This window comes from Aulonocara sp. 'chitande type north' Nkhata Bay, linkage group LG13 (genome assembly GCF_057382095.1).
Source record: "Aulonocara sp. 'chitande type north' Nkhata Bay isolate Kocher_YH1m ecotype deep benthic linkage group LG13, A_spYH_male_GT1.1, whole genome shotgun sequence".
Lineage (NCBI taxonomy): Eukaryota > Metazoa > Chordata > Actinopteri > Cichliformes > Cichlidae > Aulonocara > Aulonocara sp. 'chitande type north' Nkhata Bay.
The window spans coordinates 30,784,775-30,811,572 of record NC_141356.1 but is presented as its reverse complement, the minus strand read 5'-3'; the positions used below and the strand labels follow the sequence as shown (position 1 = coordinate 30,811,572).

Sequence of the window (26,798 nt, the reverse complement as noted above, 5' to 3'; positions counted from 1 at the left end):
GCCCCCAACGGCTGCACAAGCATGCAAGCGACTGAGAGACAGAGAGGGAGATTTCCATGGAAATGTGATTTGCACTTTTTCCATTACCATGGTCCAGATCATTAGACAAAAAAGGGGCGATAAATGGCAAATTAAGATGCAGATAAGGCGTGGGGCCCTTGATCTACAGCCTAGCAAAGTGATAACAGGCAAGCCCTCAAACCACTGTTACAGAAACGCAGCTGAGCAGCCTTCACATTCAAGTTTGAAACTAAAACCTTTCTGGTGTATTCACTTTTTTTTAAATAATAACTAAATGTGAACAAGAGGCAGCGTCACAGTTTCATAATGAGCTGGAGTTGCTTTCTTAGTCCCACCATCTTGCCTGAAGTAGTGGTTTGATTTAGCAATGCCCTCCCCAATCCCCAAAACTCCCCCTCAGAGAGCCACATCAGTAATCAAGGGTCATGTTCCCCACTCCACATCTGGTCGATGCTGAACTCTGCAGCCGTTCTACAGAGGGGCCAGTGGGGACCCGGTAATGAGAACCACAGATTCTTGCATCTTCTCCAGCGCTGTGCTCTTTTATGAGCCTTGACACAAAGACAAGCTGTAAAGAAATCTACACGCATGTGGCCTTTTCCCATCCTCTCAGATACCAACCCATGACAAGATGACAAGGGGTCAATGGACGCCTTGAGGAGAATGTCATCTGTTTCACTGCTCAAGCGGTGCACTGTGCCCTGGCACCGATCCAGTCCTGCACAAATCGCGTTATAAAAAAAGGGTTCAAACGCCATAACAAGCTAATTTTCTTTGGCTTGAATTTCCAGAGAGTTTAAATCAACAGTGGAGACAAATCACAAAGAGAAACTATTTGGCATGTGCTCGATCCAAGTCTGGAATTATTTAGTCATTCAAATTTAAATGCTATGTTCATATTCCAGTCATACCAAGCACTACATGCATTTATAGATTTAGCAACTTTGCTGGGAGAAGTCCTCACCGTGAGAGAGTAGGCATGTGGTGGAATAGGAAATGTCTGGTGTGAACACTTCCTGCCTGACAATGTGTCCTTCTTCACTAAGTTAAGCAATTTGTCAACAGCCAATTGGGTTTAAAAAAATGCCTGAGAGATCATATTAGTGCTAGCCCAGTTTGACCTTGATGCACTGACCACAGCTATCTGCAGCCAAAGAAACACACATCTGCGCACACTATAGCAGATTTCCTCCAAGTCAGCTTACAAACAACTATAGGAGTCAAAGGGCAGTGAACAAGCCAACGTGTTGTCTTGACAAACTGAGTCTATCCCTTCAGGACGGACTGGTTTTGCTGGATGGTCCAGCAACAGGTACCATATCAGTAATGACAAATGATAGGTGGACAAACATACCATTGGCTTCTAGAGAACAAAAGAACACTTTTTCTTCCACGCAGAAAAACATACAATGTGCAGGAGCCATTTAAAATGATCTATCACATGCTTAATATTTGTAGAAAGCGCTTCATGTAAACAGTGGTAGAAACACAAGCTGGGAAATTATATGTGTCTGCATCAGTGGAAAGGAAAACATGCAGGGAGAACATAAACGGAACATCAAGTTAATCCCGGATTAAACCCAGATTAATCGACGGTATTTGAAGAAATGAGTTATATACCCACATGGGCGTCTAAGCCGGACACAGAACTGGTTGGCTGATAACTTTTTCTCATGTTTTGTTTTCTATGAGAATGACTTGTTTATTAAATTATAATATACAGTACACATTAGAGCAGTCAAGCTCTATAGCAGATATTACTTTAAGATACTCTGACACCCGCAGCCACCCTCATATGCTGTTGTTTTGTAAATCCAAAAAGGGCAGAAGCTTTGTTAAATCTGAAATTCTCGAGTATGAGGGCAAGATACCTACATACTGTACCTCAATGCATTCCACAGATGCTCACTGCTGTGTCTACACTTCAAGCATCAACCTGGCTTCAAACTGCGAACTTCTTATTACAGGTCTTCACTGAAGGTCCCTGAAGGCGCATAAACTGAAGTTATCCATGGGTCACACAAACAGTGTAAACCCCAATCAGCAGAGAAACAAATGACAAGAAGTTCCCACTGTAGAATTTAAAAGATAAGCAGAGAGAGACTGAAAAACAGCATGCACAAAGGATGTAAACTCAGCCCTGAGAAACAAATATAGGGGATGAAAACTGTAGTGACAGAAAAGCAAACAAAACTAAACGAATCCATTCACTGATCTTACACCTTGTTTTGCTAATCCTGCCATCTTTTTCAGTGACAGTAATATGAAATTGTGAGCATACCTGACTCTGGTGTTTACCATCACACCGCACTTAAAACAAATTCAAAACAAGTGAAAAGAAAACGATAATAAATGTTAGAATGGGAAAATGATTTACCACAGCACTGGTATAAAACCATCGATGACTACATAAATGCTAACTACATGCGTGCGATAACTTAAACAGCAATCGTTTTTATATTTTTATAATTAATTTGCAAAATATTTATTCCGAAACCACATTTTAGTGCCCTACTCGCACTTTCTTTTTTCGCTTCATCTCATGCTGTAGACTTCGCTTTTTTCGATGCCATGTCTTACCGGACAACTGCTGACTGTCCCCTCTACAGACCAGCTTAATCTTTATTTAAAGTCCCTGCAGAGACAGAAGTGATATTTTCCAAGTTCGGTTCTGCTTGACCCTCCAGCGGAGTCCCCACCCATCTAATTCATCTGCCATTCATAAAGTTAGGAAGACAAATGGGCAAATCACACAGCCTACGCCTGCAGCACCAGAACAAATAATAGATGCCAAAACTAGCCCGTGTTTTCTTTCTTTTTTTGGCCGTCTACTGCACAGTTTGGTCAGGTCAAAGCGGTTTTACTTTTGCGTAAAAATTACTTTACGCACTGGAAATTTCATTAGGAAAAATACCTACTTGCACCCAGGAAACAGTCCGTTAACCTTCTGAAACAGCTTGTGGAAGTCGGACCATCTTCCATGTCGGATTGTGAGCCCAAAAGGAGAGAGGAGCCACGGGGAAAAGTGCGCCTCTGCAGCTGCAACTTGGTGCGTCTGAGCGAAAAAAAAAAAAAAAATTCCCCAAACCCCGAAACTATTCCAGGACGCCTTGATGTGATGATGCCTTCAATGCTTGAGATTGTGCGCGATTTAGGAAGGGCAAGGAGAGCAGTGTGGTGCCACCCCCTCCACGCTCCTCCACCGGCGCTATGACCCAGCACCGCTGGCCAAGGTGTAGCTACAGTCGATCCGCCTCCTCAGCGTGGTGGCTCCGCTGTGGATGTGCTGCAGCAGCAGACTGAAGGGAGCAGAGACGTCGACGCATAGACACAGAGAAATGGGAGTAGGCACACACACACACACACGCACACACGCGCGCACACACACACACACACACACACACACACACACACACACACACACACACACACACACGGGGAGAGACGGTGGCGCGATGCTGTCAATTCATACACAGTTTTCCTGTTTGATTTTCAAAATAAAACGGCAAGCGACGACTACAGGATTTGCCTAGGGAGAAAAATATCTTTATGTATAATGTTCAAGATTTTAATACAAGTCTGCGGCATATTCACGAAGAATAAGCGAGCATCAATACTTCCGAAGACTATTCATCCAGGAAATCTCTACAAAGTAGTATTTTGAAGGGTCAATAAAGCTGTTTCCGGTATTTTTGTACCCATTTGACACATTTGGGAGGCACTGCTGTTCTTTTTCCTGAATTTGGCTGCGTAAAAGGGGCCGAACCATATGCCCCGCGCTCTCCAGGGACACGCTGCTGTTTCCTGATCCACTATTCAGTGGTCAAGGAGGAGACAGTGACAACCTCGAAATTACAGCAGGCAGGACAAAGCAACAGAGGGTTTACTTTAGAATACTGTAAATGAAAAGATGTAGCATGGTTTTTAAAGCACTCGGATTTACGCAGTCTGAAGTGTCTTGCCAACGTGCCCTTTAGCAAGGCAATGAATCCCTTCCAGCCCTTAGTCTTTAGGACTGTGAACTAATTAGCCATGAGTGTTAAAAACAAGGAAGTAGAAGGAGAAAACAAGGAAATTACTTTGGGTGTTACCAAACCAAATTTATGAATGGCTTTGTCCAGAAATCGCCTTAGTTCAGATCAGCCTGAATGAGTAAAAAGCAGACAGTGTGTTTATTTTTAAAAACTAAAAAAATCATTTCAGGACATTCTTTCCTCCTGGTGCATCAGTCAAGACTTTTATTCAACTTAATGAAAAGTTGCACACAAATCAAATCGTTTTTTGCCTGAATGAGAGAGAAGTGCAGTCTAAACATTGATCGCTCCAAGGTCTAATTCATGCCGTATCTCACTTTAAGGTTTTACACAAGGTTCTTTCAGTTTTTGTGTGGATCACTGTTCATACTTTAGCTCCTGACTTCAAATATCCGCACAGTCTTGCATTTAATAAAGGCTTGTATTCAACCGATTTATTTCTCCAGTCTATCTCTGTTGTACATTTACATAAATTATAATTGTAAATATTGCCTTCAACTGGAACAGTAAAATAAATCAATGTAGTACATTCCTTTCGGAAAGGCCCAACTGCAAATATCTGCAAAGATCGCACATCTGCAGTCACACAGAAATATTTAGACCTGCTCACTACAGCCTTTTAGTAGAGATATAATCTTGTAACTATAATGACCAAAACCAAGGTCAGGATTAAAAGTAATCAAATTAACCTCAAATTCAGTTTAACCAGATGAACGTTTTTCATCTCCTCTGATGACGAGAGAGAGAGAGAGAGAGAGAGAGAGGGAAAAAAAGAGCAATGGAAGTTTAATACACAAACACATCATAAGAACTGTGAAAAATATTTTTGCCTTTCAGTGTTAAAGGTTATAATTGTCTCAGTTCATGCTGGCAAACTTACAACAGTAGAACATTTAAATCAAAATCAAGTGTTAAAATCGAGTCAGAGAATTTCATGTATTATTTTCTCTGATATCTTTAAGGACACCAATTGTTCGTGTTAATTTGCACTTCTTGCCTTCTTTATATGTCCTCTAGCAATATCCTTGTAGCAAATATGGCTTCAAAACCTCAATTTTAGGATTGCGTTAAAGCAAAACGGTCCTGTAATCTAAATCAATAAACTACACTATCCACAAATATACTGATTCATATTAAATGCACAGAACATTCCAACACTTAACAGCTTATGTTTATTAATAATGCTTAAATAGCTAATCTGTCTTTCTCCCTGTGTGAATAGTTGCGGTGAAGTTACCAGAGCAATTCCCAAATGAAGTGAGCCTCCTATCTCTATAACCTTTGCATATGTGTGCTTGTGCTATCAGCACTCGGAGCACCTAAACAGCTTTGACTCGGCAACATGATCCAGCATAAAGTGTGCCAGACTCCCTCATGGCCACAGCGTCACATACTGATCATATCAAGCGAGAGAGAGAAAGAGAAAGAGAGCTTGCAAGCTGTGGCAGGTTACGTCAGCACCTGCTCTATCAATCACAAGCATTCCTACACTCTCAAGCAGCTGGTCCATTCAGAGGTCACGTATAACATAATGAGTTCATTCCGATACACTCCTTCTGATGACAAAAATCCTCAAATGTGGAAAAAATGAGAAAACTGACGGTGCCTTTAATTCTTTTTGCAGAAAAAAAAAAATTTTTTCATTTAAAAAAATCCAAATCCAACATTATTATTTAAGGAATTTTAGAAAATCCACAAAAATGAAGGGAAACAATTAACATTCAACACATTGCTAAATTCTTATTTAATAATACATGAATATATTTAAAATACTGTTTCACTCAGGGAAGACAACACAGAACACGTTTCCATGCATAATCTTTTGTATTTAGAGTTTTTATTATCAAAGTTTTCTGGAAATGTTCAAAAATGTGTCGGATGTTACAAGCAAACAAACAAATGAACAAAATCAAACCAGAGGAAGCTAAAAGAGCTTTTTAAGCTCCTTTAGGGCTAACTCTGCACATCCTCTATGGCCTTAAAGAAGCTTACATAGAAATGTAGGTATTAAACAGATACTTGAAAATGTTCGCTGTGAAGTTCATGACTGGAGGGTTTATGAGCTTTTGTGTGATGGTTACAGATTTACTCGCAGTAAATCACAAAGGATGCAGCAGGTCCGCCTGTGACCCAGCAGTGAACCCTTCTGATCCGCAGCTCTCCAAAGTGGCGGAGAAACCGTTTTCACATGTGATGAACTATTGCATAACAGGAAGTAACCGACCAGCTTGACCTGTCGAAGCAAACGGATATTTTACCTGGATTAAGATTAGTTCTCTCAGGATGAAATACACCTAAACCACAGCCTTTAAAAATAGCTAAAGGCAGGAGCTCAAAGGTGAGTTGTCTTAAAGAAAGATGTATTTTTTTTGCATATGATTAAAAACTGTTAGAATTCTCAAAGTTTGAGAAAGACCCAAAAGACACAGAAAGATCTGGGGGGAAAAAATCTTGAGCTATCAGATGTTTCTTTTTACTGCTTTAAGTATTTAAGGTAATCTGTATTTCATTAGGGACACATGGTTGGTTGTGCCACCTCAGATTTGTCGTGGTTAAGTAAAAACTAGAAAAGTACACCCATTAATCTACAACTACAGTAATATTGTAGCATCGCGTGTACCTGTACAGATTCTACGTTGGTGTTAACACATTTTAATACATAATTCCTGATAACGTCTGTGTAATGGAGGAATTCATTTATTAATATCCTTTACTCTTAGCAACACCATGTTTAAAAATCCTGTATTAGTGCTTAAGTAATACTATATAGGTATTACAATTAAAAATGTACTATTTACCTTATTATTTATTAGAGGAATATTAAAAGAAGCATAAAGTACACATTATGATTTTATACCTTTAACTAAAACATTTAATTTGTTTTTGAATTTTATTTTATATAAACTGCAATTTAGTGATTATAAGTATAACATTGCATGTTTAAATTATTTTCTTTCTTCTACCGGTGTAGTCATATACTGTCATATTAACAAGATATTATCTATGCAAAATTGTAATTTCTGAAATATTAGTCAGCATTTAGTCACTATTTTTGCACCTGCCAAATAGTTGTTGTCTATTTATTTCCATTCAATAGATAGTCATGTAAAGTCAGTTGAAATTGGTGGAAACAAGAACTAATGTACCTGAAATTGAAGCGATGTAGTTGAGTTACAACATAGTGTTAGTCTGGAGAGCATGTAAAAAAAAAAAAAAAGAGAAAGAAAGAAAGAAAATTAAGGAGGTAGGAGAGACTGATCAAGTTTTTTTTTCTTGTTTGTTTTTTTGTTGTGGTGAAGAACACAGATGAACACACAAAATGTCACTGAGCTTTCTCTCTTTCCTGATGTCTATCATTCTGAACAGTGAGTGCACATTTTTCTCACTGTCAACATCTCCTGTCCTGCAACCACCAAATCCCAAAAGCTCGTGTGAATGGATAACATGTGTGTAAAACAAAAAAAACAACAAAAAAACAAAAAAAGAGGAAATCTGAAAGGTGATGATGAAAGAGGTTGAAATCTGATCTGTCCTAATATGAGACTTGTGTGTCACACGCATAAGATAAGACTGGCTTTACTATTGTCATCCTGGGGTGGGGGGGAATCAACAGCTGACTGAAGGGTGAGTGAGTGGCCCACAGCCATGCTCAACTGTTCTCCCCTCTCGGCTGTTTTTAGCAAACATCCTCTTGATGACTTCGGCCTGTCTCCCAGCATAAGAGCTGCACATCTTCAGACGTGTGTGCGTGTGTGTTCTCGTTCACACACAACCTTACACCCCTACACCCACATTACAGACCTCATCCACTTAAAGCACATTTCTAATTCAAGGCCCTGTACAAGCTTTTCCCCACTGCACACACACACACACACACACACACGAGATTTAAGTGAAACATTTACAGATCGCATGCAAACGCATGCAAACATGAGCAAACACACACACACACACACACACACACATCATCATCATCATCACATGCGGCAGGCACACACCACAGAGACTTCCAGTCCCCTCCCCCCCGACTGAATAGTCTGTTCTGACAATCCACAGGACAGCCGGAGCATTGACGTCAGAGCCAGGCCCATGAAAATACAGGGTCCCTGGGGGGGCTGAGGGAGTTATGCACATCTTCACAGCTTGGCTTGCAACTAGTTCAACAACCAAAGAGCATATAACTGCCTCTGTTTGCTCTTATTTGCTGGAAAATGCAATAACAGAAATAAAAGCTCCACGTTTACACAAAGCCTGGCATGCACAAATTTGCATGCGACTGCAATGCGGCTCATCTCAAATGTGACGTCAGTGGACATCATGGCACGGTGATCCATTAGGACAAGTGTGAGATGTGCATAATTTAGGTTAATGAAAATACAAATCACAGCACATCATTACCTGCCCTCTGTCGTCTTAATCATTGCCATTTATGAATAACTGCTGTCAGATAGCAGTATATTACACGTACCCAGAGGAAAGGTTTGTTGCTCGCTCAGACATCCTCACTGTCCCAAGAGAAAAGATGACATCTTTGTTTATCGCTCAATGTTCTGAAACTCGGTTCTGTTTTTTTCTTTTCCTAAGGCATCATTAGGACATCGAGGCCATTAATCTCATTGTTCCCTCTTATTCTAACCTCTCCTTCAGTTTTTCTGAGACTCTCATAGGCGTAGTTAATGTCAGAGTGTGTGCAAATACAAGTTTGTGTTGCTTGTGATCTTAGTTATGTTTTTGCCTTTAAAGAAAGTAAAAGGATTCTGTGCATATGAAGAAAATACGCTACAATACACTAAAAACCTTAACAAATTCTTGTTCAACTTTATGGTAAAATAACAGCAGTAGAAAAACACCACTAGACCACATTCAGTATATAAAATTACCAGTATGGTTACAGCACTATAAATTTAGATTAACAATAAAGGCCTTTATCTCCTACAATAGCGTCCACTAAATAATAAAAAATGAAAAGTGTTTGTTATTGTTTAGATGCACATTGTTTAGCTTGTAGCTTGTCAGAAATCAGCCCATTGTCACTTTTTCTTTTCCCCAAGAAAAATGGCAACCACGATCCACAATAGAGAGTACAAAGAGGAATGGGTATAGTAGTGGGAACGCTTTTCAAAGCATTACATGTTGGTTAATTATTCCTCACTTAGCCTGACTACATGTATATCAAGTGTGAAACTAGTGAAAATAGTATATATATCTATCCACATCCACAAGGGTGGTGATGTGTAGGGAAGGAACAGACTTTTGCACTGTGTTGATCTACTGGCCGGTCACAGGTGAGTGGCTTCACAGTGCAGTGGTTTACACATTTGTGTAACAAGTACAAGATCATCAGTTCACCGGGGGACATAAATCCCATTGTGGTTGCATTTTGTGTAATTAAAAAAAAATTTGCCACATCAAGCATGCTGGGCTACCTGTGGTGGTGACCCACTAACTACTGTCTGACAAAAGTTTAACCTTTTTATCTGATTTAAAAAAAAAAACAAAAAAAACACTGATGGACAAACATCAGTGCTGCTGAATACATTCAAATCCTGGAAAACATACTAAGCAGCGGGTTCCCATACCAACACTGTCATAATTTGCCCATCTAGTTGCAAGCACGTATGAGTTCTGTGAAAACTGCCACATGGATCGGACTTGGGCATTTAGAATTAGTAAGGACTCTTTAAAGATTAGAGCAGAAAGTGAATACAGCAAGTACAGGCTGCCTGCATGTGATATCTCATCTGTGTGTTGGAAGGATCCTGCCCATGTGGAGATCATATTGACAGGAAATTGCACTGGAACCATTAAAGGCAGGCAGATTTCTCTGTCAGCGTCGTTGTATTAGTGGAAGAATGTGTAGAAAGGACAGCAGTAATTACATGTTGTGTTCACAAGTGTCCACTTATAAAACTTGGCTCTTAAGCTCCTTGCAAGTCCCTCCCAAAGAGGAAAAGTACTGTCTTGTCAGCAGCAAAGAGGAAGAAGTGGTGAAAGATGCCTTTTATGGAATCACTGTTTTTAAATATATGTCCACAGGAAGCTAAGAAGGACGATGCTCCAGTCTTCATTTTGTGTGGTGCTGATTAAATACAGTCCCGTTCTTTCCTTTAAAGCATTCAGTTGCATTCTATTTTGGTTACTCTCTACATGCCAAAGGTGTTTTAAATTTAAAGAATAATAAAACTATGCAACTGAATTGATTAACTGAAAACTCCATTTCAGTGTGGGCGTGCCATAGTGCTTCAGTGAGGCCCTTTCTTCCAAATACGCTGACATCTAAGTGTCACCTGCAGCACGGTGAACTTTCCTGTCTGAATTGTCGTAACCGATCTCCTTTGTGAGGAATTCTCTTGTCCGATTTTCTTAGTCATCTGCTTTTTCTTCAACTCATTCAATGGATAAAATCAATTTTTTGTATGCAGACACTCATTTGCATATTGTGACTTCTCAAATTTAACAGTTATCTGGTCAATACCCAATCACTCCAGCTCTTGCAAACAACAACAGTTGCAATACATCAGTAGTAAAATCATTTTTTCTTTCTTTTTTCTTGAACCCAGTTTTACTAAATCAAATTTATAGACCAAAGCAGCTGATCACAAGCCCGCATACCCAGCCTAAAAGATTTATGTTTATAAATCAGATCATTGGATCAACACACCATGTGATCTGACTGTCACTCCTGGCATCCCTGCAGCTTTGTAGCTTTAGTTATTGTTATTAACATTACAATGTTGTTATTAGCATAACATTGCAATCACTGAAATAAATGCCAAGATCCGGGAATGCAGTAGAAAAGATAAGCAGTTAGACAATCAACGAGGGTTTATACAGTCTGGGAATGCAGTCAAATCTAAACCACCACAGAGGTTAACATAACATGAGTGCACCTAAAATGTCAGCAGTAGTTTGCAATTACACACAAAGTTCTGTGAATCCTTTTTAGCAAGCAGGTCAAAGCAAAAATCGGAACACTGTGAAAAATATTTAGAAGAGACAACTGAGGCAAATATTTAACCATTTGCCATGTTTTCTCTTTTTATACAATTTTAGCTAAACTGTGCAGAGTTTTTTCCCCCACATTTTGCCATGTGGAAACCAGAGAGTACATTCTTATCACATCCAAGAGAATCAATAGTCAGTGCTGGAAGACACAAACAAAATACCAAGAAAAGAAAAAAAGAGCATTGTTTTAGTTTATATGATTTCCTTATCTACATGTAGGCCAGAGGTTAGGCTCCCCTGGAAGCTGATGAGTATTCTCGTGCATCGATACAACCAGTGTAGTCAGTTAAAAAAAAAGCATTGAGACATTAGAGATGCTGGTTTGTAAGGCAGCAGTCCGAGCAGCAGAGTGTACTCAGACTGCAAAATGAAGTATTTCTAAATTCAGAGCAGTGCCAGAATTCCTCTGCCTAAATTCAGAACGTCACAGACGATGTGGGGCAGACCTCTGAAATGTACAAATTTGCTGTAACTGGCCACGCAGCATTACTGCTCTGCTCATTTCTTTTTACTTCAGTAAAGAAATTCTTAAGACCAAACTTGCGATGTCTTAATAATTGACACATTAAAGAGATGAGTGCAGTGTGCCACTTTTTCCACCATCTCTTCTCCCTTTACAATTTTAGAACTTTTGACTCTTGATTTAATTTGCTAAAATTATTATTTGTTTTAACTTTATGTGTTCATTTGCAGAAGGAACCGTAATTCAGACATTTTTTTTTTTGTCAAATGAACAAAAGACTTGCAAAAATGCAGCGAGTATGTTGAATCTTTCTCCAGTCTTTTGTTTATTTAAAGAGTACTTGATGGATAAAATGCAATGATGTGAATACATAATGAACATGTTCCACTGGACATTTCAACAGTCTTATAGCAGACTCTAACAGTGGAAGCTTGTTTCTGCTGCCGTGCCTCATGCTGACAAATTTAATGTGACCGTATAACACCTCCTATGCTCTCAGTAGCACACTGTGATCCAGGCCTCGCACTGCATAATTAAATTTGTAAAAAAAAGAAAAAGAAAAAAGAAAAAAAGGTTAATATAAGACAATTTGCCCAAAAAATAAATATTGATAAGGCTTGCACCAGTTCGTCAGGGAAAAACAGATTGCACGTTCGAGGCGCTCGGAATTGGGCAGGTGGAGCAGATATGTGATGTCGAGCGCTGCAGTGGAGAGAACTGCAGAAGGCACATAAATCAAAAAAAGAAAAAAAAATTAAATGGGTGAAAAAAACGTGATGAAAGAAGTGTGCAGGGGTGGTGGGTTGAAGGAGGGGTGGGGGCTGAGGGGGGTATTTGCGTCAGAGCTGGAGCCAATGAAGTCAGAGACGGGGCAGGCTCAAGCAGGAGATGCTGTTACTGCCACTCACAGCACTCGCCTGGGCCTCATGTCCTCTACGTCACAGAGCTGGCACAAATTATGCCTGCTTCAGTGTTCGACACACACATGTGCACGCATCCGCGCTATAAAATGAAATTTATGTGTATCACACACACATATCCTGCACCGTTCAATGACATTCAGAGTAGCTACCCAGCAGGGGTGTATTTTTTTTCACTACAAAGTGTAGCTCACAGTAAAAGATTTTCCTTTGGATTCAGGCAATAGATGAAATAGAAATGCTGACAGAAGAAGATTTTATATTTTCTCATAATGCGTTTGTCTTTGCTGTTCAAGGCTGTTCAGCACTCAGCTCATATTTATATATGCAGTATACAGCTTGATAGCTGCTCCAGAATTAAAAAGGATGAATTGCTGAGACAGCAGTGAGGCAAAATATGCTATTATGATGCCATTAAATACCATATAGAAGTGTTTTACAAACTGTTTTTCAAAAATGGACACACACCTTTCCTTCCACCCTATCAGCACCCTCATCTGTGACAGTGCCACAGACACACACTCATTCATTCATGCATATCTCACTCATGCAAATCCTGCTTATTTAGATTAGCGGGCAGTGTTTCTGTTGTTGCGCCACTTCTGACCTAGATTATCACAACCATAATTCTGGAGGATAACTACGATGATGAGCATGTGGTCAGGAGTCTGTGGAGGAGGAGGGAGGAAGGGGGAAAAAATAAAAACAAACAGCGCTCATTTTCCATGCAAAATGCTTCACTGTGCAATCTTGCAATACTGCGGGCAAAACAGGTCAAATGTGGGTCTTCGGATGTGCACAGGCGGACAGATGGGATCCTATGCAAGCTATGGAAAACACACACCTGCGATTATTGCCCAGTTAGTTAAAAATATTCAATTTATTGTTTCAGCTTAATAAACTGGCACACAATTGTCTTTTTAATCATAAATGTTCAATATGAGGGAGAAAACATAATCCATTTTCCCCCCTTGCACTGTTACAGCAACCAGAACAGCAGCTGCAGCTCTGCTGGCAAAAAGCCACATCCTATAGGCAATGACGCAAGCAGGAGACATTAGCCATGACCTCATCAGCCCGCCATCATAGCACCACTCTGCTCTGTACCTCACACTCACACACAAACACAAACACATATAAGTTACTACTGGCATTACAAAAGGCAAACTCTATCCCTTAGTGTTATACAATGCTACCACTCTACTTGAACACACATACACTAACATCCTGACATCGTAACAATGACCTGACCAAAAGGAGGCCCTTTTAAAACACACACACACGCGCACACACACACACACACACACACACACACACACACACACACACACACACACACACACACACACACACAGATCATTACTTACAGCCTGTCAGTGTGTGTTCTTGCGACAGTATACGGTGTGTGTACAGTGAGGCGCCGTCTGCTCTTTGTGTAAGCATTACACGCAGACACACCAAGGAGAAATTATGTTAAACCTAACAAGAAGCATTTACAAAATATGATGTAAAAATACTATGATTTTAATGAAACAGAGTCGGTGAAGTGTGGCTGGTTTTGTTTACTTGATATAAATTAATTCGATGTCTCAGACAACAAGAACAACAACAAAAAGCAAAGAAAACACATTAAAAAATAAAAGAAATGGAAGAATTTCAGTAGTGACTGGGTAGGTGGGTGGGGGTGAATGAGCAGTAGCTGGCTGCCTGCGTTCCTCATCACAACCCAAACAAAGTCACTATGAATCATAGGTGAGAAATATGGGTGCTGACGTAGGGGGCTGGAGATCTCGCTGCACAGCAGACATCAGAACAGGCCAAGACGGCCAAGCAGCCAGACATCAAGTCTGCCTGTTTACTGATAACACATTCATTCATGAACTAAACATGCTTATACACACACACACACACACACACACACACACACACACACACACACACACACACACACACACACACTACGCTTGTCACTTATTCACTAAATATTATTTTACTAGTACTTGCAAGACGTCAGGAGTTTCAAATATTATTTTCAATTCTTCTTTGTTTGAAATTATTTGCTTTGACTTTTAACCTGGGTGTAATGTTACAGCAGTGATTTCACTCAATAAGACTAATTTTTTCCCCTTCTGCCAGTCCACATAAACTGTGATTCGGAAAATTCCTTTCAAAAGAAATCTGCTATTTTCAGGATTTTTTTGGTATTCATTGCCAAGTTTGCAAACAGCAGCAGAAACAAAAATAACCATACAACAACATTTTTTTAAAACCAGAATTTGTTTTGTCTTCTCCGTGGTGGATTTGTGTCATTCATCTCCATGCATCTTATCTTTATACATTAGCCCCACCTAGTGTTCGCTTATCAGAGGACACCGATAAAAGCAAGCAACAATTATTAAATTAAAGAGAGAGCAAAGCACATAACTGCAAAAAAACAACAACCCAAAAACAAAAAAACCAAACAACTTTCATTACAAAGTTGCAATGTAAAGCACTTAAGACAGTTAGGATTATTTTCTTGTGTAAATGTTTGCCGTTGCGAGCTGCAATACACATTTACACCACCAGGAGGTGTTCTTACACTAGCTGTTCTTGTTCCAAACTGTCTGCAGCGGAGTCATCAGAGTGAAGCTGTGAGCTGCTGCACAACTTTATCTTAAGAGAAGAACACAAATAGGAACCTCGGCTGCACTTCCTGTCTTACAGCACAAACAGCATCGCTAGCACAAAGCCAAGGTAGAGACACACAACCATCCTTACATCTAATCCACAAACCTCAAACAAACAAATCTATCAAGCTACTCACTTAGCATGCTAAATTAACAAAAGAAAGGGAGAAAAAGACTGAGATTCTAAGTGGCCTCGTCTGCACTTGTTTCATAAGATCAGGGTCTTTTTACTGCTGTGACTGGAGGCCATTTTGTTCTTCATGACATATTGTTATTGAAGTGGCAGCAACATCATTGCTACATCATAGATTATATATGGCAAGCACTTTCTTTAATTGCCAATGACACATTTAAAATATTATCCTCTCATCTAACATGTAAACTTCCATGAAAAAAGTCTGCTTAAAGAAAAAATGATTGGAATGAAGTTCGTGATGTGGGTTGCTTAAACTTGGGAGAAACATCTTGTGTTCATCATCTCACTATAGCACACAAATATCTATGTATTTGTTTGTTTCTTTGACGGTCATCCAAACTTGGCTCAAGGGTACATCTTATGTACCTGAAGGTTCTTATCTATATCAGACGTTGTCACATTGCCTAGCAACGACCTGGCAACAAGCTAAAATGACTCTTGTAATACCTTATAAAAACATTGTTTCATTTTTATTTTATTTTATTTTATTTAAAATCATAAAACCATAATCATTCATGATACTTTATGCCATCGGTTTACCTGCCAACCACCTAGCAATGGGCTAAAATGTGGCTAAAATTTGTAACAGCTAATGAAAATTTTAAATGGTTTTTATTTCATGGATATAACATCTCATTTATATCAACAAAAGCTGAATCATACATAATAAATCATAACTTCATCATTTTACCTGGAAACCATCTAGCAATGGGCTAAAATGTCCCATGCATATAGCATTTTATAAAAGAATCATGTCATATTAATTTAATGCCCATCAGCATGAACAGGCCAAACATGTGGACCTTTACTAGTGTATATAATGTTCTTATTTATAACAAATTGACTGATATTAGAAAAAAAAAAATTTGGCCAAAATGTGCAACAAACCTGTGATTGCGAGGTGATTGCACAGGTCACTTTATGGGAGACAGCCTCTCTCCAAACAATCACACACACATTTGAACAGATAGTATTCACTCTCAGACATATTGGAGAAGGTTTGCAAATAACTGGCATCTAATTTATATGGTGTTTAATTTTACGGAGTACGAGCAAGTCTCGTTGCTTTTCTGTTTTCACTGGACTCTGAATGCTAGTAATTAAAAGGAAATGTCTGTGAATGTGTTTAAGCAACAGATTTCTACAGATTTATCACACTTAATCCCCGAATTATTAAAACAGAATACATGTAATTGCCAACTTGACCCCATTTGATTGCAAACTGATAGCAGACTGACTGCAAGTGGTTGCAAACCTGGTTCCTATCTGGGAAGTAACCAGATTCCAAGTTCATTACACACTGTTGCACTAATTTTGGTTGTGCCATAGTCTCCAGCCACTGTTTTCCCTAGTGTGACGTTACCATTAGGATTCAAGGAAAACAAAATAAAAAAAATGATTGAATACTGAGTCAGTCTCCGTTTGTTGGTAAGATACATGAATGAAAAAGACCGAGACTATTTTGTGTGTGCTAGATTTTCAAATGGACAACTGTTTGACACTTTACATCTTAATATGAAAATGTTGTGTTTATATTCCACTGCTCCCGGTAATGGTGTATGAAATTAGATATCCAGTGGAAAGAAAGGATATAGATTATCTCATATCCTTTCTTTCTTTCTTTTTTTTTTTCTGTTTCCTCATTTGCCTTTTTTTTCTTATTTTGACTTAATCAAAGCATGGTAGGAAAAAGAAATCACAGGATCAAAGCAACACATTCATTAACTTTTTAGCAAAGGTTTTACTGGCATCACCCTGTAACTGTAAGAGCTGTTGTTTTGTACAGATAAAGGCTTTTAACCAGTTGCGACGGTGGTTGTTGGTGGATGGGTGGGGGGGCTGCAGAGGGCAGTTGACAGGTCTAGGCTGTACACCAAGAGGCAAGACAAAAAAATGCTTTGTGGTCCTGATATGAATTTCAGTACTCCTGTTTCTACACCTCCTCTCTTGGCCCACTGTGGCTCGGAGAGTGAACAAAAACGATCTCCATGAGAAAACACAAGCTTGAGCACTCAGAGGCGACAGTGAATGGAGCACCGACAGGAGCAGCACACACTGACCAGTGCTAGTTATGTGGTTCTGTTGTCTGCTTATTGTAATAGCAACCATTTAGTTTGAGCAAACCAAAACTTTTTTTGTGCTGAAGTACTGCGTGCATTTGTTTTAAAATCTAGATTTGCTTAAACAGTGTGTCTGCATTTGTGTATCATAGTGTACCAAACCTGCCTCAAAGCATCCAGAATGGCGAGATCTTGAGTGGGTGGGGTTCACTGTGTGTCCACCCCCTAAGTAGTGACAGATGCCAGGCACAGTTGGGGAAGGAAGCGCCAGGGTCTCCTTCCGTATTAGCCAAGGGAAATTCTCATTTGGGCACGGGACCAACGAGATTCAGAGCCAAGCCTGAAATCTGAAGATGTGATCTGCTTGCATTTATGCTAAGTCCTGCAGTACATTTGTATGTGGATGCCAAGAAGCATTGGTTTACTCATCATACCCTACTGCAGTGGATGTAAATGCATTTTTATTGTTGTGCCCAGTCTTTTGTTACTTTTAAGAGACAATATCGCTCTTGTAATAATTCACAGACTTCACTGCTTTTAATTTTTTTTTATTGTAACTACTTTCTGAGAAATATTACTCATGAAAACTGTGCACTGTATGCTGTTTTGCGCCAAGGTGTCTTGATGAAATTTCAAGTTGTGGTTTTTCTTTCAGCGCATTTGAAAAACTGAGATGCAACAAAAGCATGGCCGTACATATGAAGTGAAAATATGTGTTGTTTTTTTAACTGATACTTTTAAGGGTTGTATTTCAAAGGCGTTACGTGGCGCAAAACTCAATATGTTTCAGGCGTACAATAAATGTGATTTAAAAGGTAAACCACAGAGAGGAATTCATGTTTGTGTATGTGACAAAAACAGCTTAATGCTTATATGGTTAATAATTTTTAACTTGACAAGTAGTATGCAAAGGAAACACCACACAAATCTAGTCCTTGTGCAAAATATTTTCATTCCTACAGCCCTATTCATGCAAGCAGGCACGACTATCAGCTTGAAGGTGATGGTGTTCTTGGCCTTGAACTCACAACTTCTTTTTATGTTTTTGCCAGCATAATAGCAGCCACGCTGAGGATTGAGACACTTTAAAAGCCACCTTTTGATAGGGGGGGATGCTTGAATATTGAACTGAACGATGAACGGAAACCAGTGTTTTTAAATAACTGGGGACACAATAGATTTCAGCTCTATTTGGCCATGTAAATCATTAATATGCAAACTCTGGGTTTACTTCCCAGGCAGTAATGTCAGACTGACAGCAGTTGCACGATATCATAGACACTTTGAGGAAAGCAAACCATAACAATGGGACTGATTTTACTTAGAACTGGTTTTTGTTTGACAGTCGTCACGGACCACATGTTTACAAAGTGGGTTAAGACTCTGGGGCTGGGAGGAGCCAAAGGCGTGGTCAAAAAGTAGTTGGCTTTTAACATTATTGATAGACCATTAAGTCGGCCAGGTATCTGCTAGGTATGGATTAATTGTATATGGCTTATAACCAGCGTGGATCTCAGCCATACAAGTAACCACTTATAGAGAAGGAGCATTTACCAGAATTACCAGACACAGTTGCTAACCAGCTTTGAAATGTAAGTTGTTTGTTTGGGTCGATCAATGTCAGGCAACCTGAAGAAAGTGAGAATGATGGTGTTTTCACACATGCACTGCAGCCCTGAATTTTTTAGGTATTACCTGATGGAGGCATAAGTAAGAATAGGAATGTTAGATCAGACCTTAATTCACCTTCAGCCAACCAGCTTCCTAAAAAAAATGTCAGTGTGATGGAAAGCAGAGGTAATGTGTATAAAGCAGAGGTCACTGTCTGGTGAATTCACACTGTGTTTCCTGCCTTGTGCATGCCCTTTTTATGCAGCTTCCACGCCTAAACCAAAGGGAGTATTTCCAGTAGTGATAATGTGTTTGAAGTGAACTATCTCATGCTACATGTGGGAAAAGGGAAAATCTGGTCAATGTCCTGCCCTGATTATCGATTAGCTCAACATTCTCCAAAGTTCATGGCTTAAGTTGAACAGTAGAGGCCTTCTGGGTACATGCCCAGGAACATTATTATGACGTTAAGTCAAAATATTGAAAATTTATTAAATTAAATTACTATAAAGAAGTGCAAAATTACTCAAAGACACTTAAAACAGACCACAAGGTGAATCAGAACAACTAAAAAGGGAAAAATAATACTGATGCTAATAATGGAGATAACGAAAAAAGAGCTGAAACTTCTCTGTTTTTTGTATTCTTTTGGATTTATCAGTGGAAATGTCCCCTCTGAGTATCAAACAAAATACGTCATCTCATTTGGATCCACAATATTTAACAGCAGCTTACTCTCGTTTTCCCAGGGTATATGGCCAGGCCCATTAGCACACAAGGACTCTGCATCTACACCACACTGATAGAAGATTTAGACATGATCTGAAATAAATCGGCTCAGCATTATAGTTTACCGGCGTATAATCCATTTTCTTAAGCAACTGCTCTTTCTTTGCTTGAGTGGTTATTTCCAAGCCACCAGCCAGTCAGAGTTCACACAGACTCTGATACCAAAGTTGGCATTTCCTATATTTTCCTAAGAATTAAAGTCCCTCCTGCAAAACCTAATATCTCACAAAAACCCACCGGGGATTGATAAGAGATTATAAAAAGTAATCTGTGGACACACACATTGTTTTTAGGGATAAAGATACTGATTTAAGTGCATGGCATCATGGCCATCCCACTGCACAGCCTCTGTAGCGCTAGCACGGCAGCTACAGCAGCTGTGCGTCCTCAGAGTATCAGCAGGTCTCGATGCCTTTTTTGCCTACAATAAACTATTTGTAATGATCCGTTTGAATATCTGAATGTAAAGAAATACACCAACGAATCCCTGAGGAGCTCACATAGCTGCACTCTGACAACAGTTCAACTTTCACACTCTCATTTGTGACCATCACTCCTACCTTGGTCGCTGGTTCCTGCAGGCGGATAGTCCTCAAAGTCCTGGTCATCAGGACTTTTCCGTTTCTTCGACATTTGCTGCTCACTGTTCGGGTGATTGATATATCCACCGCCGAATTGATATCTGCTGACAACGTGAGACACCTTCAACCGGCAGGGTATAATACACATACAACAGTCTGGGGGTGGCGATAAGAGAAATGCGAATAAATCTCAGTCCCGTTCATTCAGATTCCTTCTCTATATGTGCCCTTTGCAGCGTGCTGTGTGCGCAAAGTTACCATGTGGCGGCCAGTCGAGCATCTGGAGACTCAGCGAAACAAGAGGCCCGTCAGCTCTTGATTCCCGCCGTAATCACACAAGATGCGTCTCCACGTCCGTCCGGGGTTTATTTCTCTTGACAAATGAGAAATATTTGCAGCTGGAGTGATTTGTCGATCACGTGTGTCGCGGATTACGCTTCAGACCTGCTCAGATGGAAATTACGCACTGGAGGCAACTTGTTGATCCACCTCTATATAAGAAAGAAAAAAAAAGTGGTTTTCGTCATCCCGGATGCGTTAAAAAATCATTTTAGACTTTCAACATTGTGTGAGGTATTTTGCTTGAATGGTGCTCGGCGACGTCAGACTACAAGTCTAATCAGGCATCGATGACGCACAGCCGACACAACGGGAACTCTTGGGTATCTTCAAGAGTAAAGGCCATTGTAAACGGAGATTAGCTGGACGTGCTCTGCCCGATAAAGTACACCGAAGCATACGTTCCTCTGGCAACATCTGCGCTACACACTATGTTGCGAGTAGAAAACACTCTCCGGCAACATCTGTTAAGGAGGGGAGGATTCCTTTCCAGCGTAAAATTGGAGACAGTGTTTTACAGAAGTAGTGTAGGGGGAGTACAGTACCTTCTTTTTCACAATACCATCAGTCCAGCGACGAGTGGAGAACAATGTTTTTGTCTGTAATACGTCTCGCACAAAACCTCCTAATCCGTGTGCGAGACTAACATAAATCGAACAAACACGCATGATGTTGTGAAGACCAGTCTTGAACGAATAGGTTTGGTTTGACTTCAGTGTTCGGGAGCCACAGAGCAACTTGAGAATGAGCTGTGAATAAATGAGGCAGAAAAATCGTGGTATTACGCACAGTATATACAGCAGCAGCCAATGACGCCACTGGTCTGGCTTTTACAAATTGTTTTTCCCTCTCCGCTCGACTCGCCTAGGAATGCCAGAGAATAGTGAAATCAGCGCCCTTCTTTTGCTACAGCGACAAAGGACTGTGCGTGCTTGGAGATTTTGAGGAGATATCCAGCTGGATAGAACTGCACAGACAGTATCAGATTATCAGTGACTGCTACACATTCATTTTGCTTTTTTGGAGAGTCACAGAGGTGTGCCTGACACCAGTTGAGCAAATACTCTCCCTCCCGCTCGCCCTTCATTCTCTCATAGTTGATTTATTTATGAGCACTCCCGGGTCAGAGGATCTTATTCCATTAACTACATCTGGTTTAGATTTCAAGCGCCGCGCGCATATCGTTTCTACAAAATGTGCATACTCTGATGTCAAAGCGAGTAGTTTGGAAATCAAACATAGGTTTGTTGCTACAGTTGCATTCGTGCCAGTGACGCTGGCATTTCGTGGTATTTTCTGAAGGCAAAGACGCATCTCCCTCGCTCTCTCTCTCTCTCTCTCTCTCTCTCTCTCCCCCCCCCCTCCCATTCCTCACTCACTGCAGCTACTGACGTCAAGACATGCTTGCGTCAATGCTCCCTGCTTTGACAGAGAGCTTTTTTTTCATTGGGATCATAATGGGATTATTAAGCTTAGAGAAATACCCTGCCTTCGTGGCTTTTTCAGATTTTTGATAGATGTTTCTATTATTATTATTATTATGATGATGATGATGATTCTTTTGCTTTAAATATAATTCCTTATAATAAGCAAAGGACACGGGCTATAATTGACTCTTGCAAGAAGGACTGGTTGTATATCATTCCACAGTCTGATGATTATGCCTTCCCTTTGGATTTTTTTTATTGCACTTGTAATAGTCTATAAAAGCCATGAGCACAGAACAAGAGAGAACCTACACGGATAAGTCTGTTTGTTTACACACCAATGCCAAAGACAAATATGTGTCTTTAGATGTGAATCTCTATAAAAATCAAGCAGTCACATTTTTTTTTGGTATGTGTTACCCACAGTTAGAGTCAATCCACCTTTGCAGTGAGGATTTATTTAACACTGATGTGTAATCACATCCAGTTTAACATCTCTGTAGTACACAGGCTGAGACCATTTCAGCTGCTCAGATAGGTTTACAGTGAGATGCTTAGAGACATGAGTCAGTTGTGTATTTGATTTAGCAGATTAGATGTCCGTTCCTTCCTGTCAGTGTGCGGTTGCGGTTCGTACAAAGGAGAGGATGTCTTGATGTCCTTATAGACTGACCTTGATCTTCTGGACTGAATGGGCTTTTGTGCCTCTTGGCTAGCCTTCTGTCGCTTCAGTCATAATGTCCTTTTCCCCCTGCAGTTTAGTGAATTTCTGCACTTTTTGTTACTTGATGGCTTAATCTTCAAACATGATAGTTTTGCATATATCAGTACAGAATTCTTTAAGTGTCTGTATTTTGCAGTTATAGAAATGTTTTGTTGAGGTGTGAGTACAAAGAGTGAATAGAAAAAAATGTGACATTGATCATAATGTAACACAATTGTAGTAATAAAAATCTCCTGTTGCAAAATGGGAAGATAATCAGGTTTGAGTTGAAAAAATACAGTCATGTGAAAAGGAAAGCTTGGCGGCACTTTCTATTACAGCTTGGTAATAAAGTAGTAACAGTGCGGTAATAAGATGCAAACGAGACAGTAATCATATATAATTGGTGAGATATTGCCATGTAATTACCAAAGTAATGCACAAGTAATGACCAAGTTCTACTTTGTATCAACAATGGTTTTAGCTGAGTAATATTACACTGGAATTTATGCAACTGGGTAATCAGAGGCCAAAACCTGGGGGTGATAATGTGGAAACTAATAAATCTCTATGAGGGAAAAAAACAGGTAATAATAGTATAGTAATATATTGGTCACAATGCCAAACTGCGGGATAACAGCTTGGTTGGCATAGTTGTAACTGCCCAGCAGGGCTTGGAAGGAGAAAGAGTGCCACCAACTCATTCAGTAGAAACTGCGTGCTAAATAGGAGGAAACCTGTGATGCTGGACAAACAAGGACCCTGAACAAGTGGGAGAATGCTGCAGGTAAAATCACTTCAGCAGAGCTCTAAAAGATGGAAGCTCTCTGCTTCAAGTTTCTGGGGAAGCTGGTATACAATCTTCTTCTGAGCACCTCCAACCTGTACAGTTGAGGCCTGGCTGTCTCACCTTTCTGTCACCAGAAGGTCACACTGGACCACATTCTCAGCAGCTGCCAAGGAGTTTGGGAGGGTGGGGGCGTTACCACTGGCACCACAAGCATCTTCTTTGGGTGTTAGCAGATACCATCTGTGCTGTCATAAACCACAGCAAGAAGCAACAGCAACTGCAAATTTTCCTGCCCTTCAGGGCCAGACTTGTTTACACCAGTATTTCAACATCTTTCTTGGGCCCACACTGCCCCAACAAAGGGTGCAGGGAAAGCTCCTGGCAATAACAAGAGACTGGCAGCTTCTGGGTGATCTTGGGAGACAGCTGAGGTTCCCAGACAGTCACCACACGTAGGCCTGATACAGGCCTGCTGTCTGAAGAGTTGAAGCAAGTCATCCTGCTGGAGTTGACTGTCCAATGGGAAGATTAGTTGGAGGAAATGCAGGAAAGAAAGAAGGTAAAACATGCAGAACTGGTTGCCGACTTTCGGCAGGTGTGCTGAGAAGGTGTGCTGCAAGCCTGTGGAGGTGGGGTGTAGGGCCTTTGCAGGTCAGTCTCTAAAGTTCTAGGGCTCGTGGGGATGTATGGACTGCAGAATAGTATCAAAAACATCCTGGAAGCTGCAGATAAGTCCTCCTGAAGGCTTTGCTGAAGAGGGCTGATACATGGAGGAGCATGCTACCTGGACAGAAGCGGGGCCTAATCACCCGTGGCTGGGTTACCAGGGAGAGGGTGTCTGATGTTAAGACTCTGTGTGCATCACTGACTATTTGTCCAGGTTACATCTCAAGAGACATTCACATTTGTGACTGCCAGAGGTCATTTTGTAGTGCTCATCCTGTTCCTCCTTTCATAAAGAAGCTGACCTTCTGGCAATGGTAAGTATTGATTTGCTATCCTGGAGGTGAGGAACTGGACTACCTGTGCAACCTCTGTAGGATCCAGGTGTTGGTTCATGCTGCAAGTAGCTCCTTGAGGTGACTGCTCTTGTGATTTGGTGCTATATAAATAAAATGGAATCGAATTGAAAATAGTGACACATGACACCTGCAAAACTCTTGAAAAAAGCAGTCAGAAAAAACAACCTCCACCATTCTTTTTAAGGGGGTTGTCTTATTGTTGCTGCTCTAGTGGGCCTGTTGTTGATTTCATTAACACCGAAGCAGCTAAAACTGATTAACAACCCCCTCTGCTACTTAACTGACCAGGTCAATATCCCAGAAATGTAACTGATTTGATGCTACACTTGGATTAAAACGTTTTCATGTAATTCTTGGTTAAACAATACTCCTTTCTTCAAGCTTACAAGATGAACTTCCTCACAGAACGATAACTGTAATAGAAAGTGCTGTCAAAATCTTCTGTTACACAATTGGAACATAATTAAATCTTAAATGAAAGTCCAGTTGGGTTTAAATATATACAGTGACAGATTTATTATTTCTTTTTCAAAACCAAGTAAACAAGACTTAAAAGACTAGCCTAACCTCAAGAGTGACATTATTAGTTAATTCTCATGATTGTTTGCAGTCCACTGTAAAATCACTACCAGTGTCTGTATTTAATAAAGATATTTATTCAGGACATAAATGCCTAAAAGGTTTGTCTTTCAAAGAGACACTGATACACAGATACATTTATACATCATACAGCCTGTGATTTTCAGGACTTAAAATGTGTGCCCGTGTGTACAACAAGGAAGTAACAACTGTGGGGATAAAGGGGAAAAAAGACACAAGTTATACTGTAAGTACAGTGGGAGAAATATTTATTTGATCCCTTGCTGAATCTGTAAGTTGGCTCACCTACAAAGAAATGAACACTTTTTAATTTTTATCTGCTTTTTTCTAAAAACATAAAAGTTACAAATTTATTTGCATGTCATTTAGTAAAACAATTCATCCCCTACAAACCAGCCAGAATTCTGGTTCACAGATTGACTGTATGTCCATGTGACACATCAGTCAACTACAGATACTCCTGATGTCCTTAGAATCAGTTTCCTCCAATTCCCACCTTTCCACCACCACGGGGCAAGACCAAAGAGCTGTCAAAGGACGTCAGGGACAAGGCAGTTGATACCACAGTCACCACTAAATAACTGAAATCTTGCCACACCCTCAAGGTCCCTCTGCTCAAGAAGGCTCATGTACACACTAGAGATGGCACGATATCACTTTTTTATGTCCGATACCGATATCATAAATTTGGATATCTGCCAATACCGATATGAAACCAATATGAATCCGATATAGTGTTTTTGAATCAATAAAACTGTTTTTTTTAAAAAAATATTGCTGCATTTTGTATAAGTTCATACTCAAGTTTAAATAAACAACAACACTAAAGCTATTCTGTTATACCTGTATGTAAAAAATGCACTGCACCCAAAATATTTCATAGTTCAGCAACACTGATCAATCTAATAAACTTAAACCTACTCAATCCTTCCTATTCTGGTATTTTAAAGAGTACTTAGCAGAAATATTAAGCAACCCAACTAATAGGGTTGCAAACTCCCAGCAAAAAAAAAAAAAAGGGAACCACCCCCCTACCCTCCACCTCATGATGCTTTATCGACATAATCAACTTTAATTTGATGCGGTGTGAAAAAAATGCACAGAAATAAATTACTTTTCAAGAAATATTAAATAGATTCAACATCTTTCTTCAACAGAATTGCAGACTGCACAGATGGTACCTTCCCAAAGGAAAAAGTACTATAGCTTACTAGGGTATATTAGACTTAACAGTTACTATACACAGTAATGGACTTCTATATATTTTACATCAGATTAAAACTTTGGGTGTAAGATTCAGATAAGTATTTATTAAAAGCTCGACATTTTAAATGAGAATAAGAAAGAAAAGTATGTCTTTGTGCCCCCTTTTCCCTGTTCATGCCCTATGGGCCCCCTGGCTAAACTTTGCTAGATCCGCCCCTGCACAGTTACCAGCCGTCAGCTAGAAAAAGATCCTGGTGTAGAAATTAATATTAAATACATTCTAACAACAGCTTATCAAGGTTAAACGAGCTGCTGTTGTTCAGCCGCTGGTTTCCTCTTTCTGGTGCAAAGTGGGCCAAAAA

At 39.9% G+C, this 26,798-nt stretch overlaps 1 protein-coding gene across 2 annotated transcripts in view; it reads right to left on the bottom strand.

Moving 5' to 3' along the window:
• Positions 1-20,961, bottom strand: part of pde10a (phosphodiesterase 10A) — a 72,548-nt gene extending 51,587 nt beyond the window's left edge. Inside the window, exon 1 of one of the 2 annotated variants that reach the window (XM_086259852.1) lies at positions 20,329-20,961. In XM_086259852.1, the coding sequence (XP_086115978.1) occupies positions 20,329-20,497 (169 nt within the window). In that variant the 5' untranslated portion in view covers positions 20,498-20,961. Of the gene's footprint in view, positions 1-2,939; positions 3,327-20,328 lie in introns of those variants that run through there. The other variant, XM_086259853.1, reaches the window with a different exon arrangement.
• Positions 20,962-26,798: the final 5,837 nt, after the last annotated feature.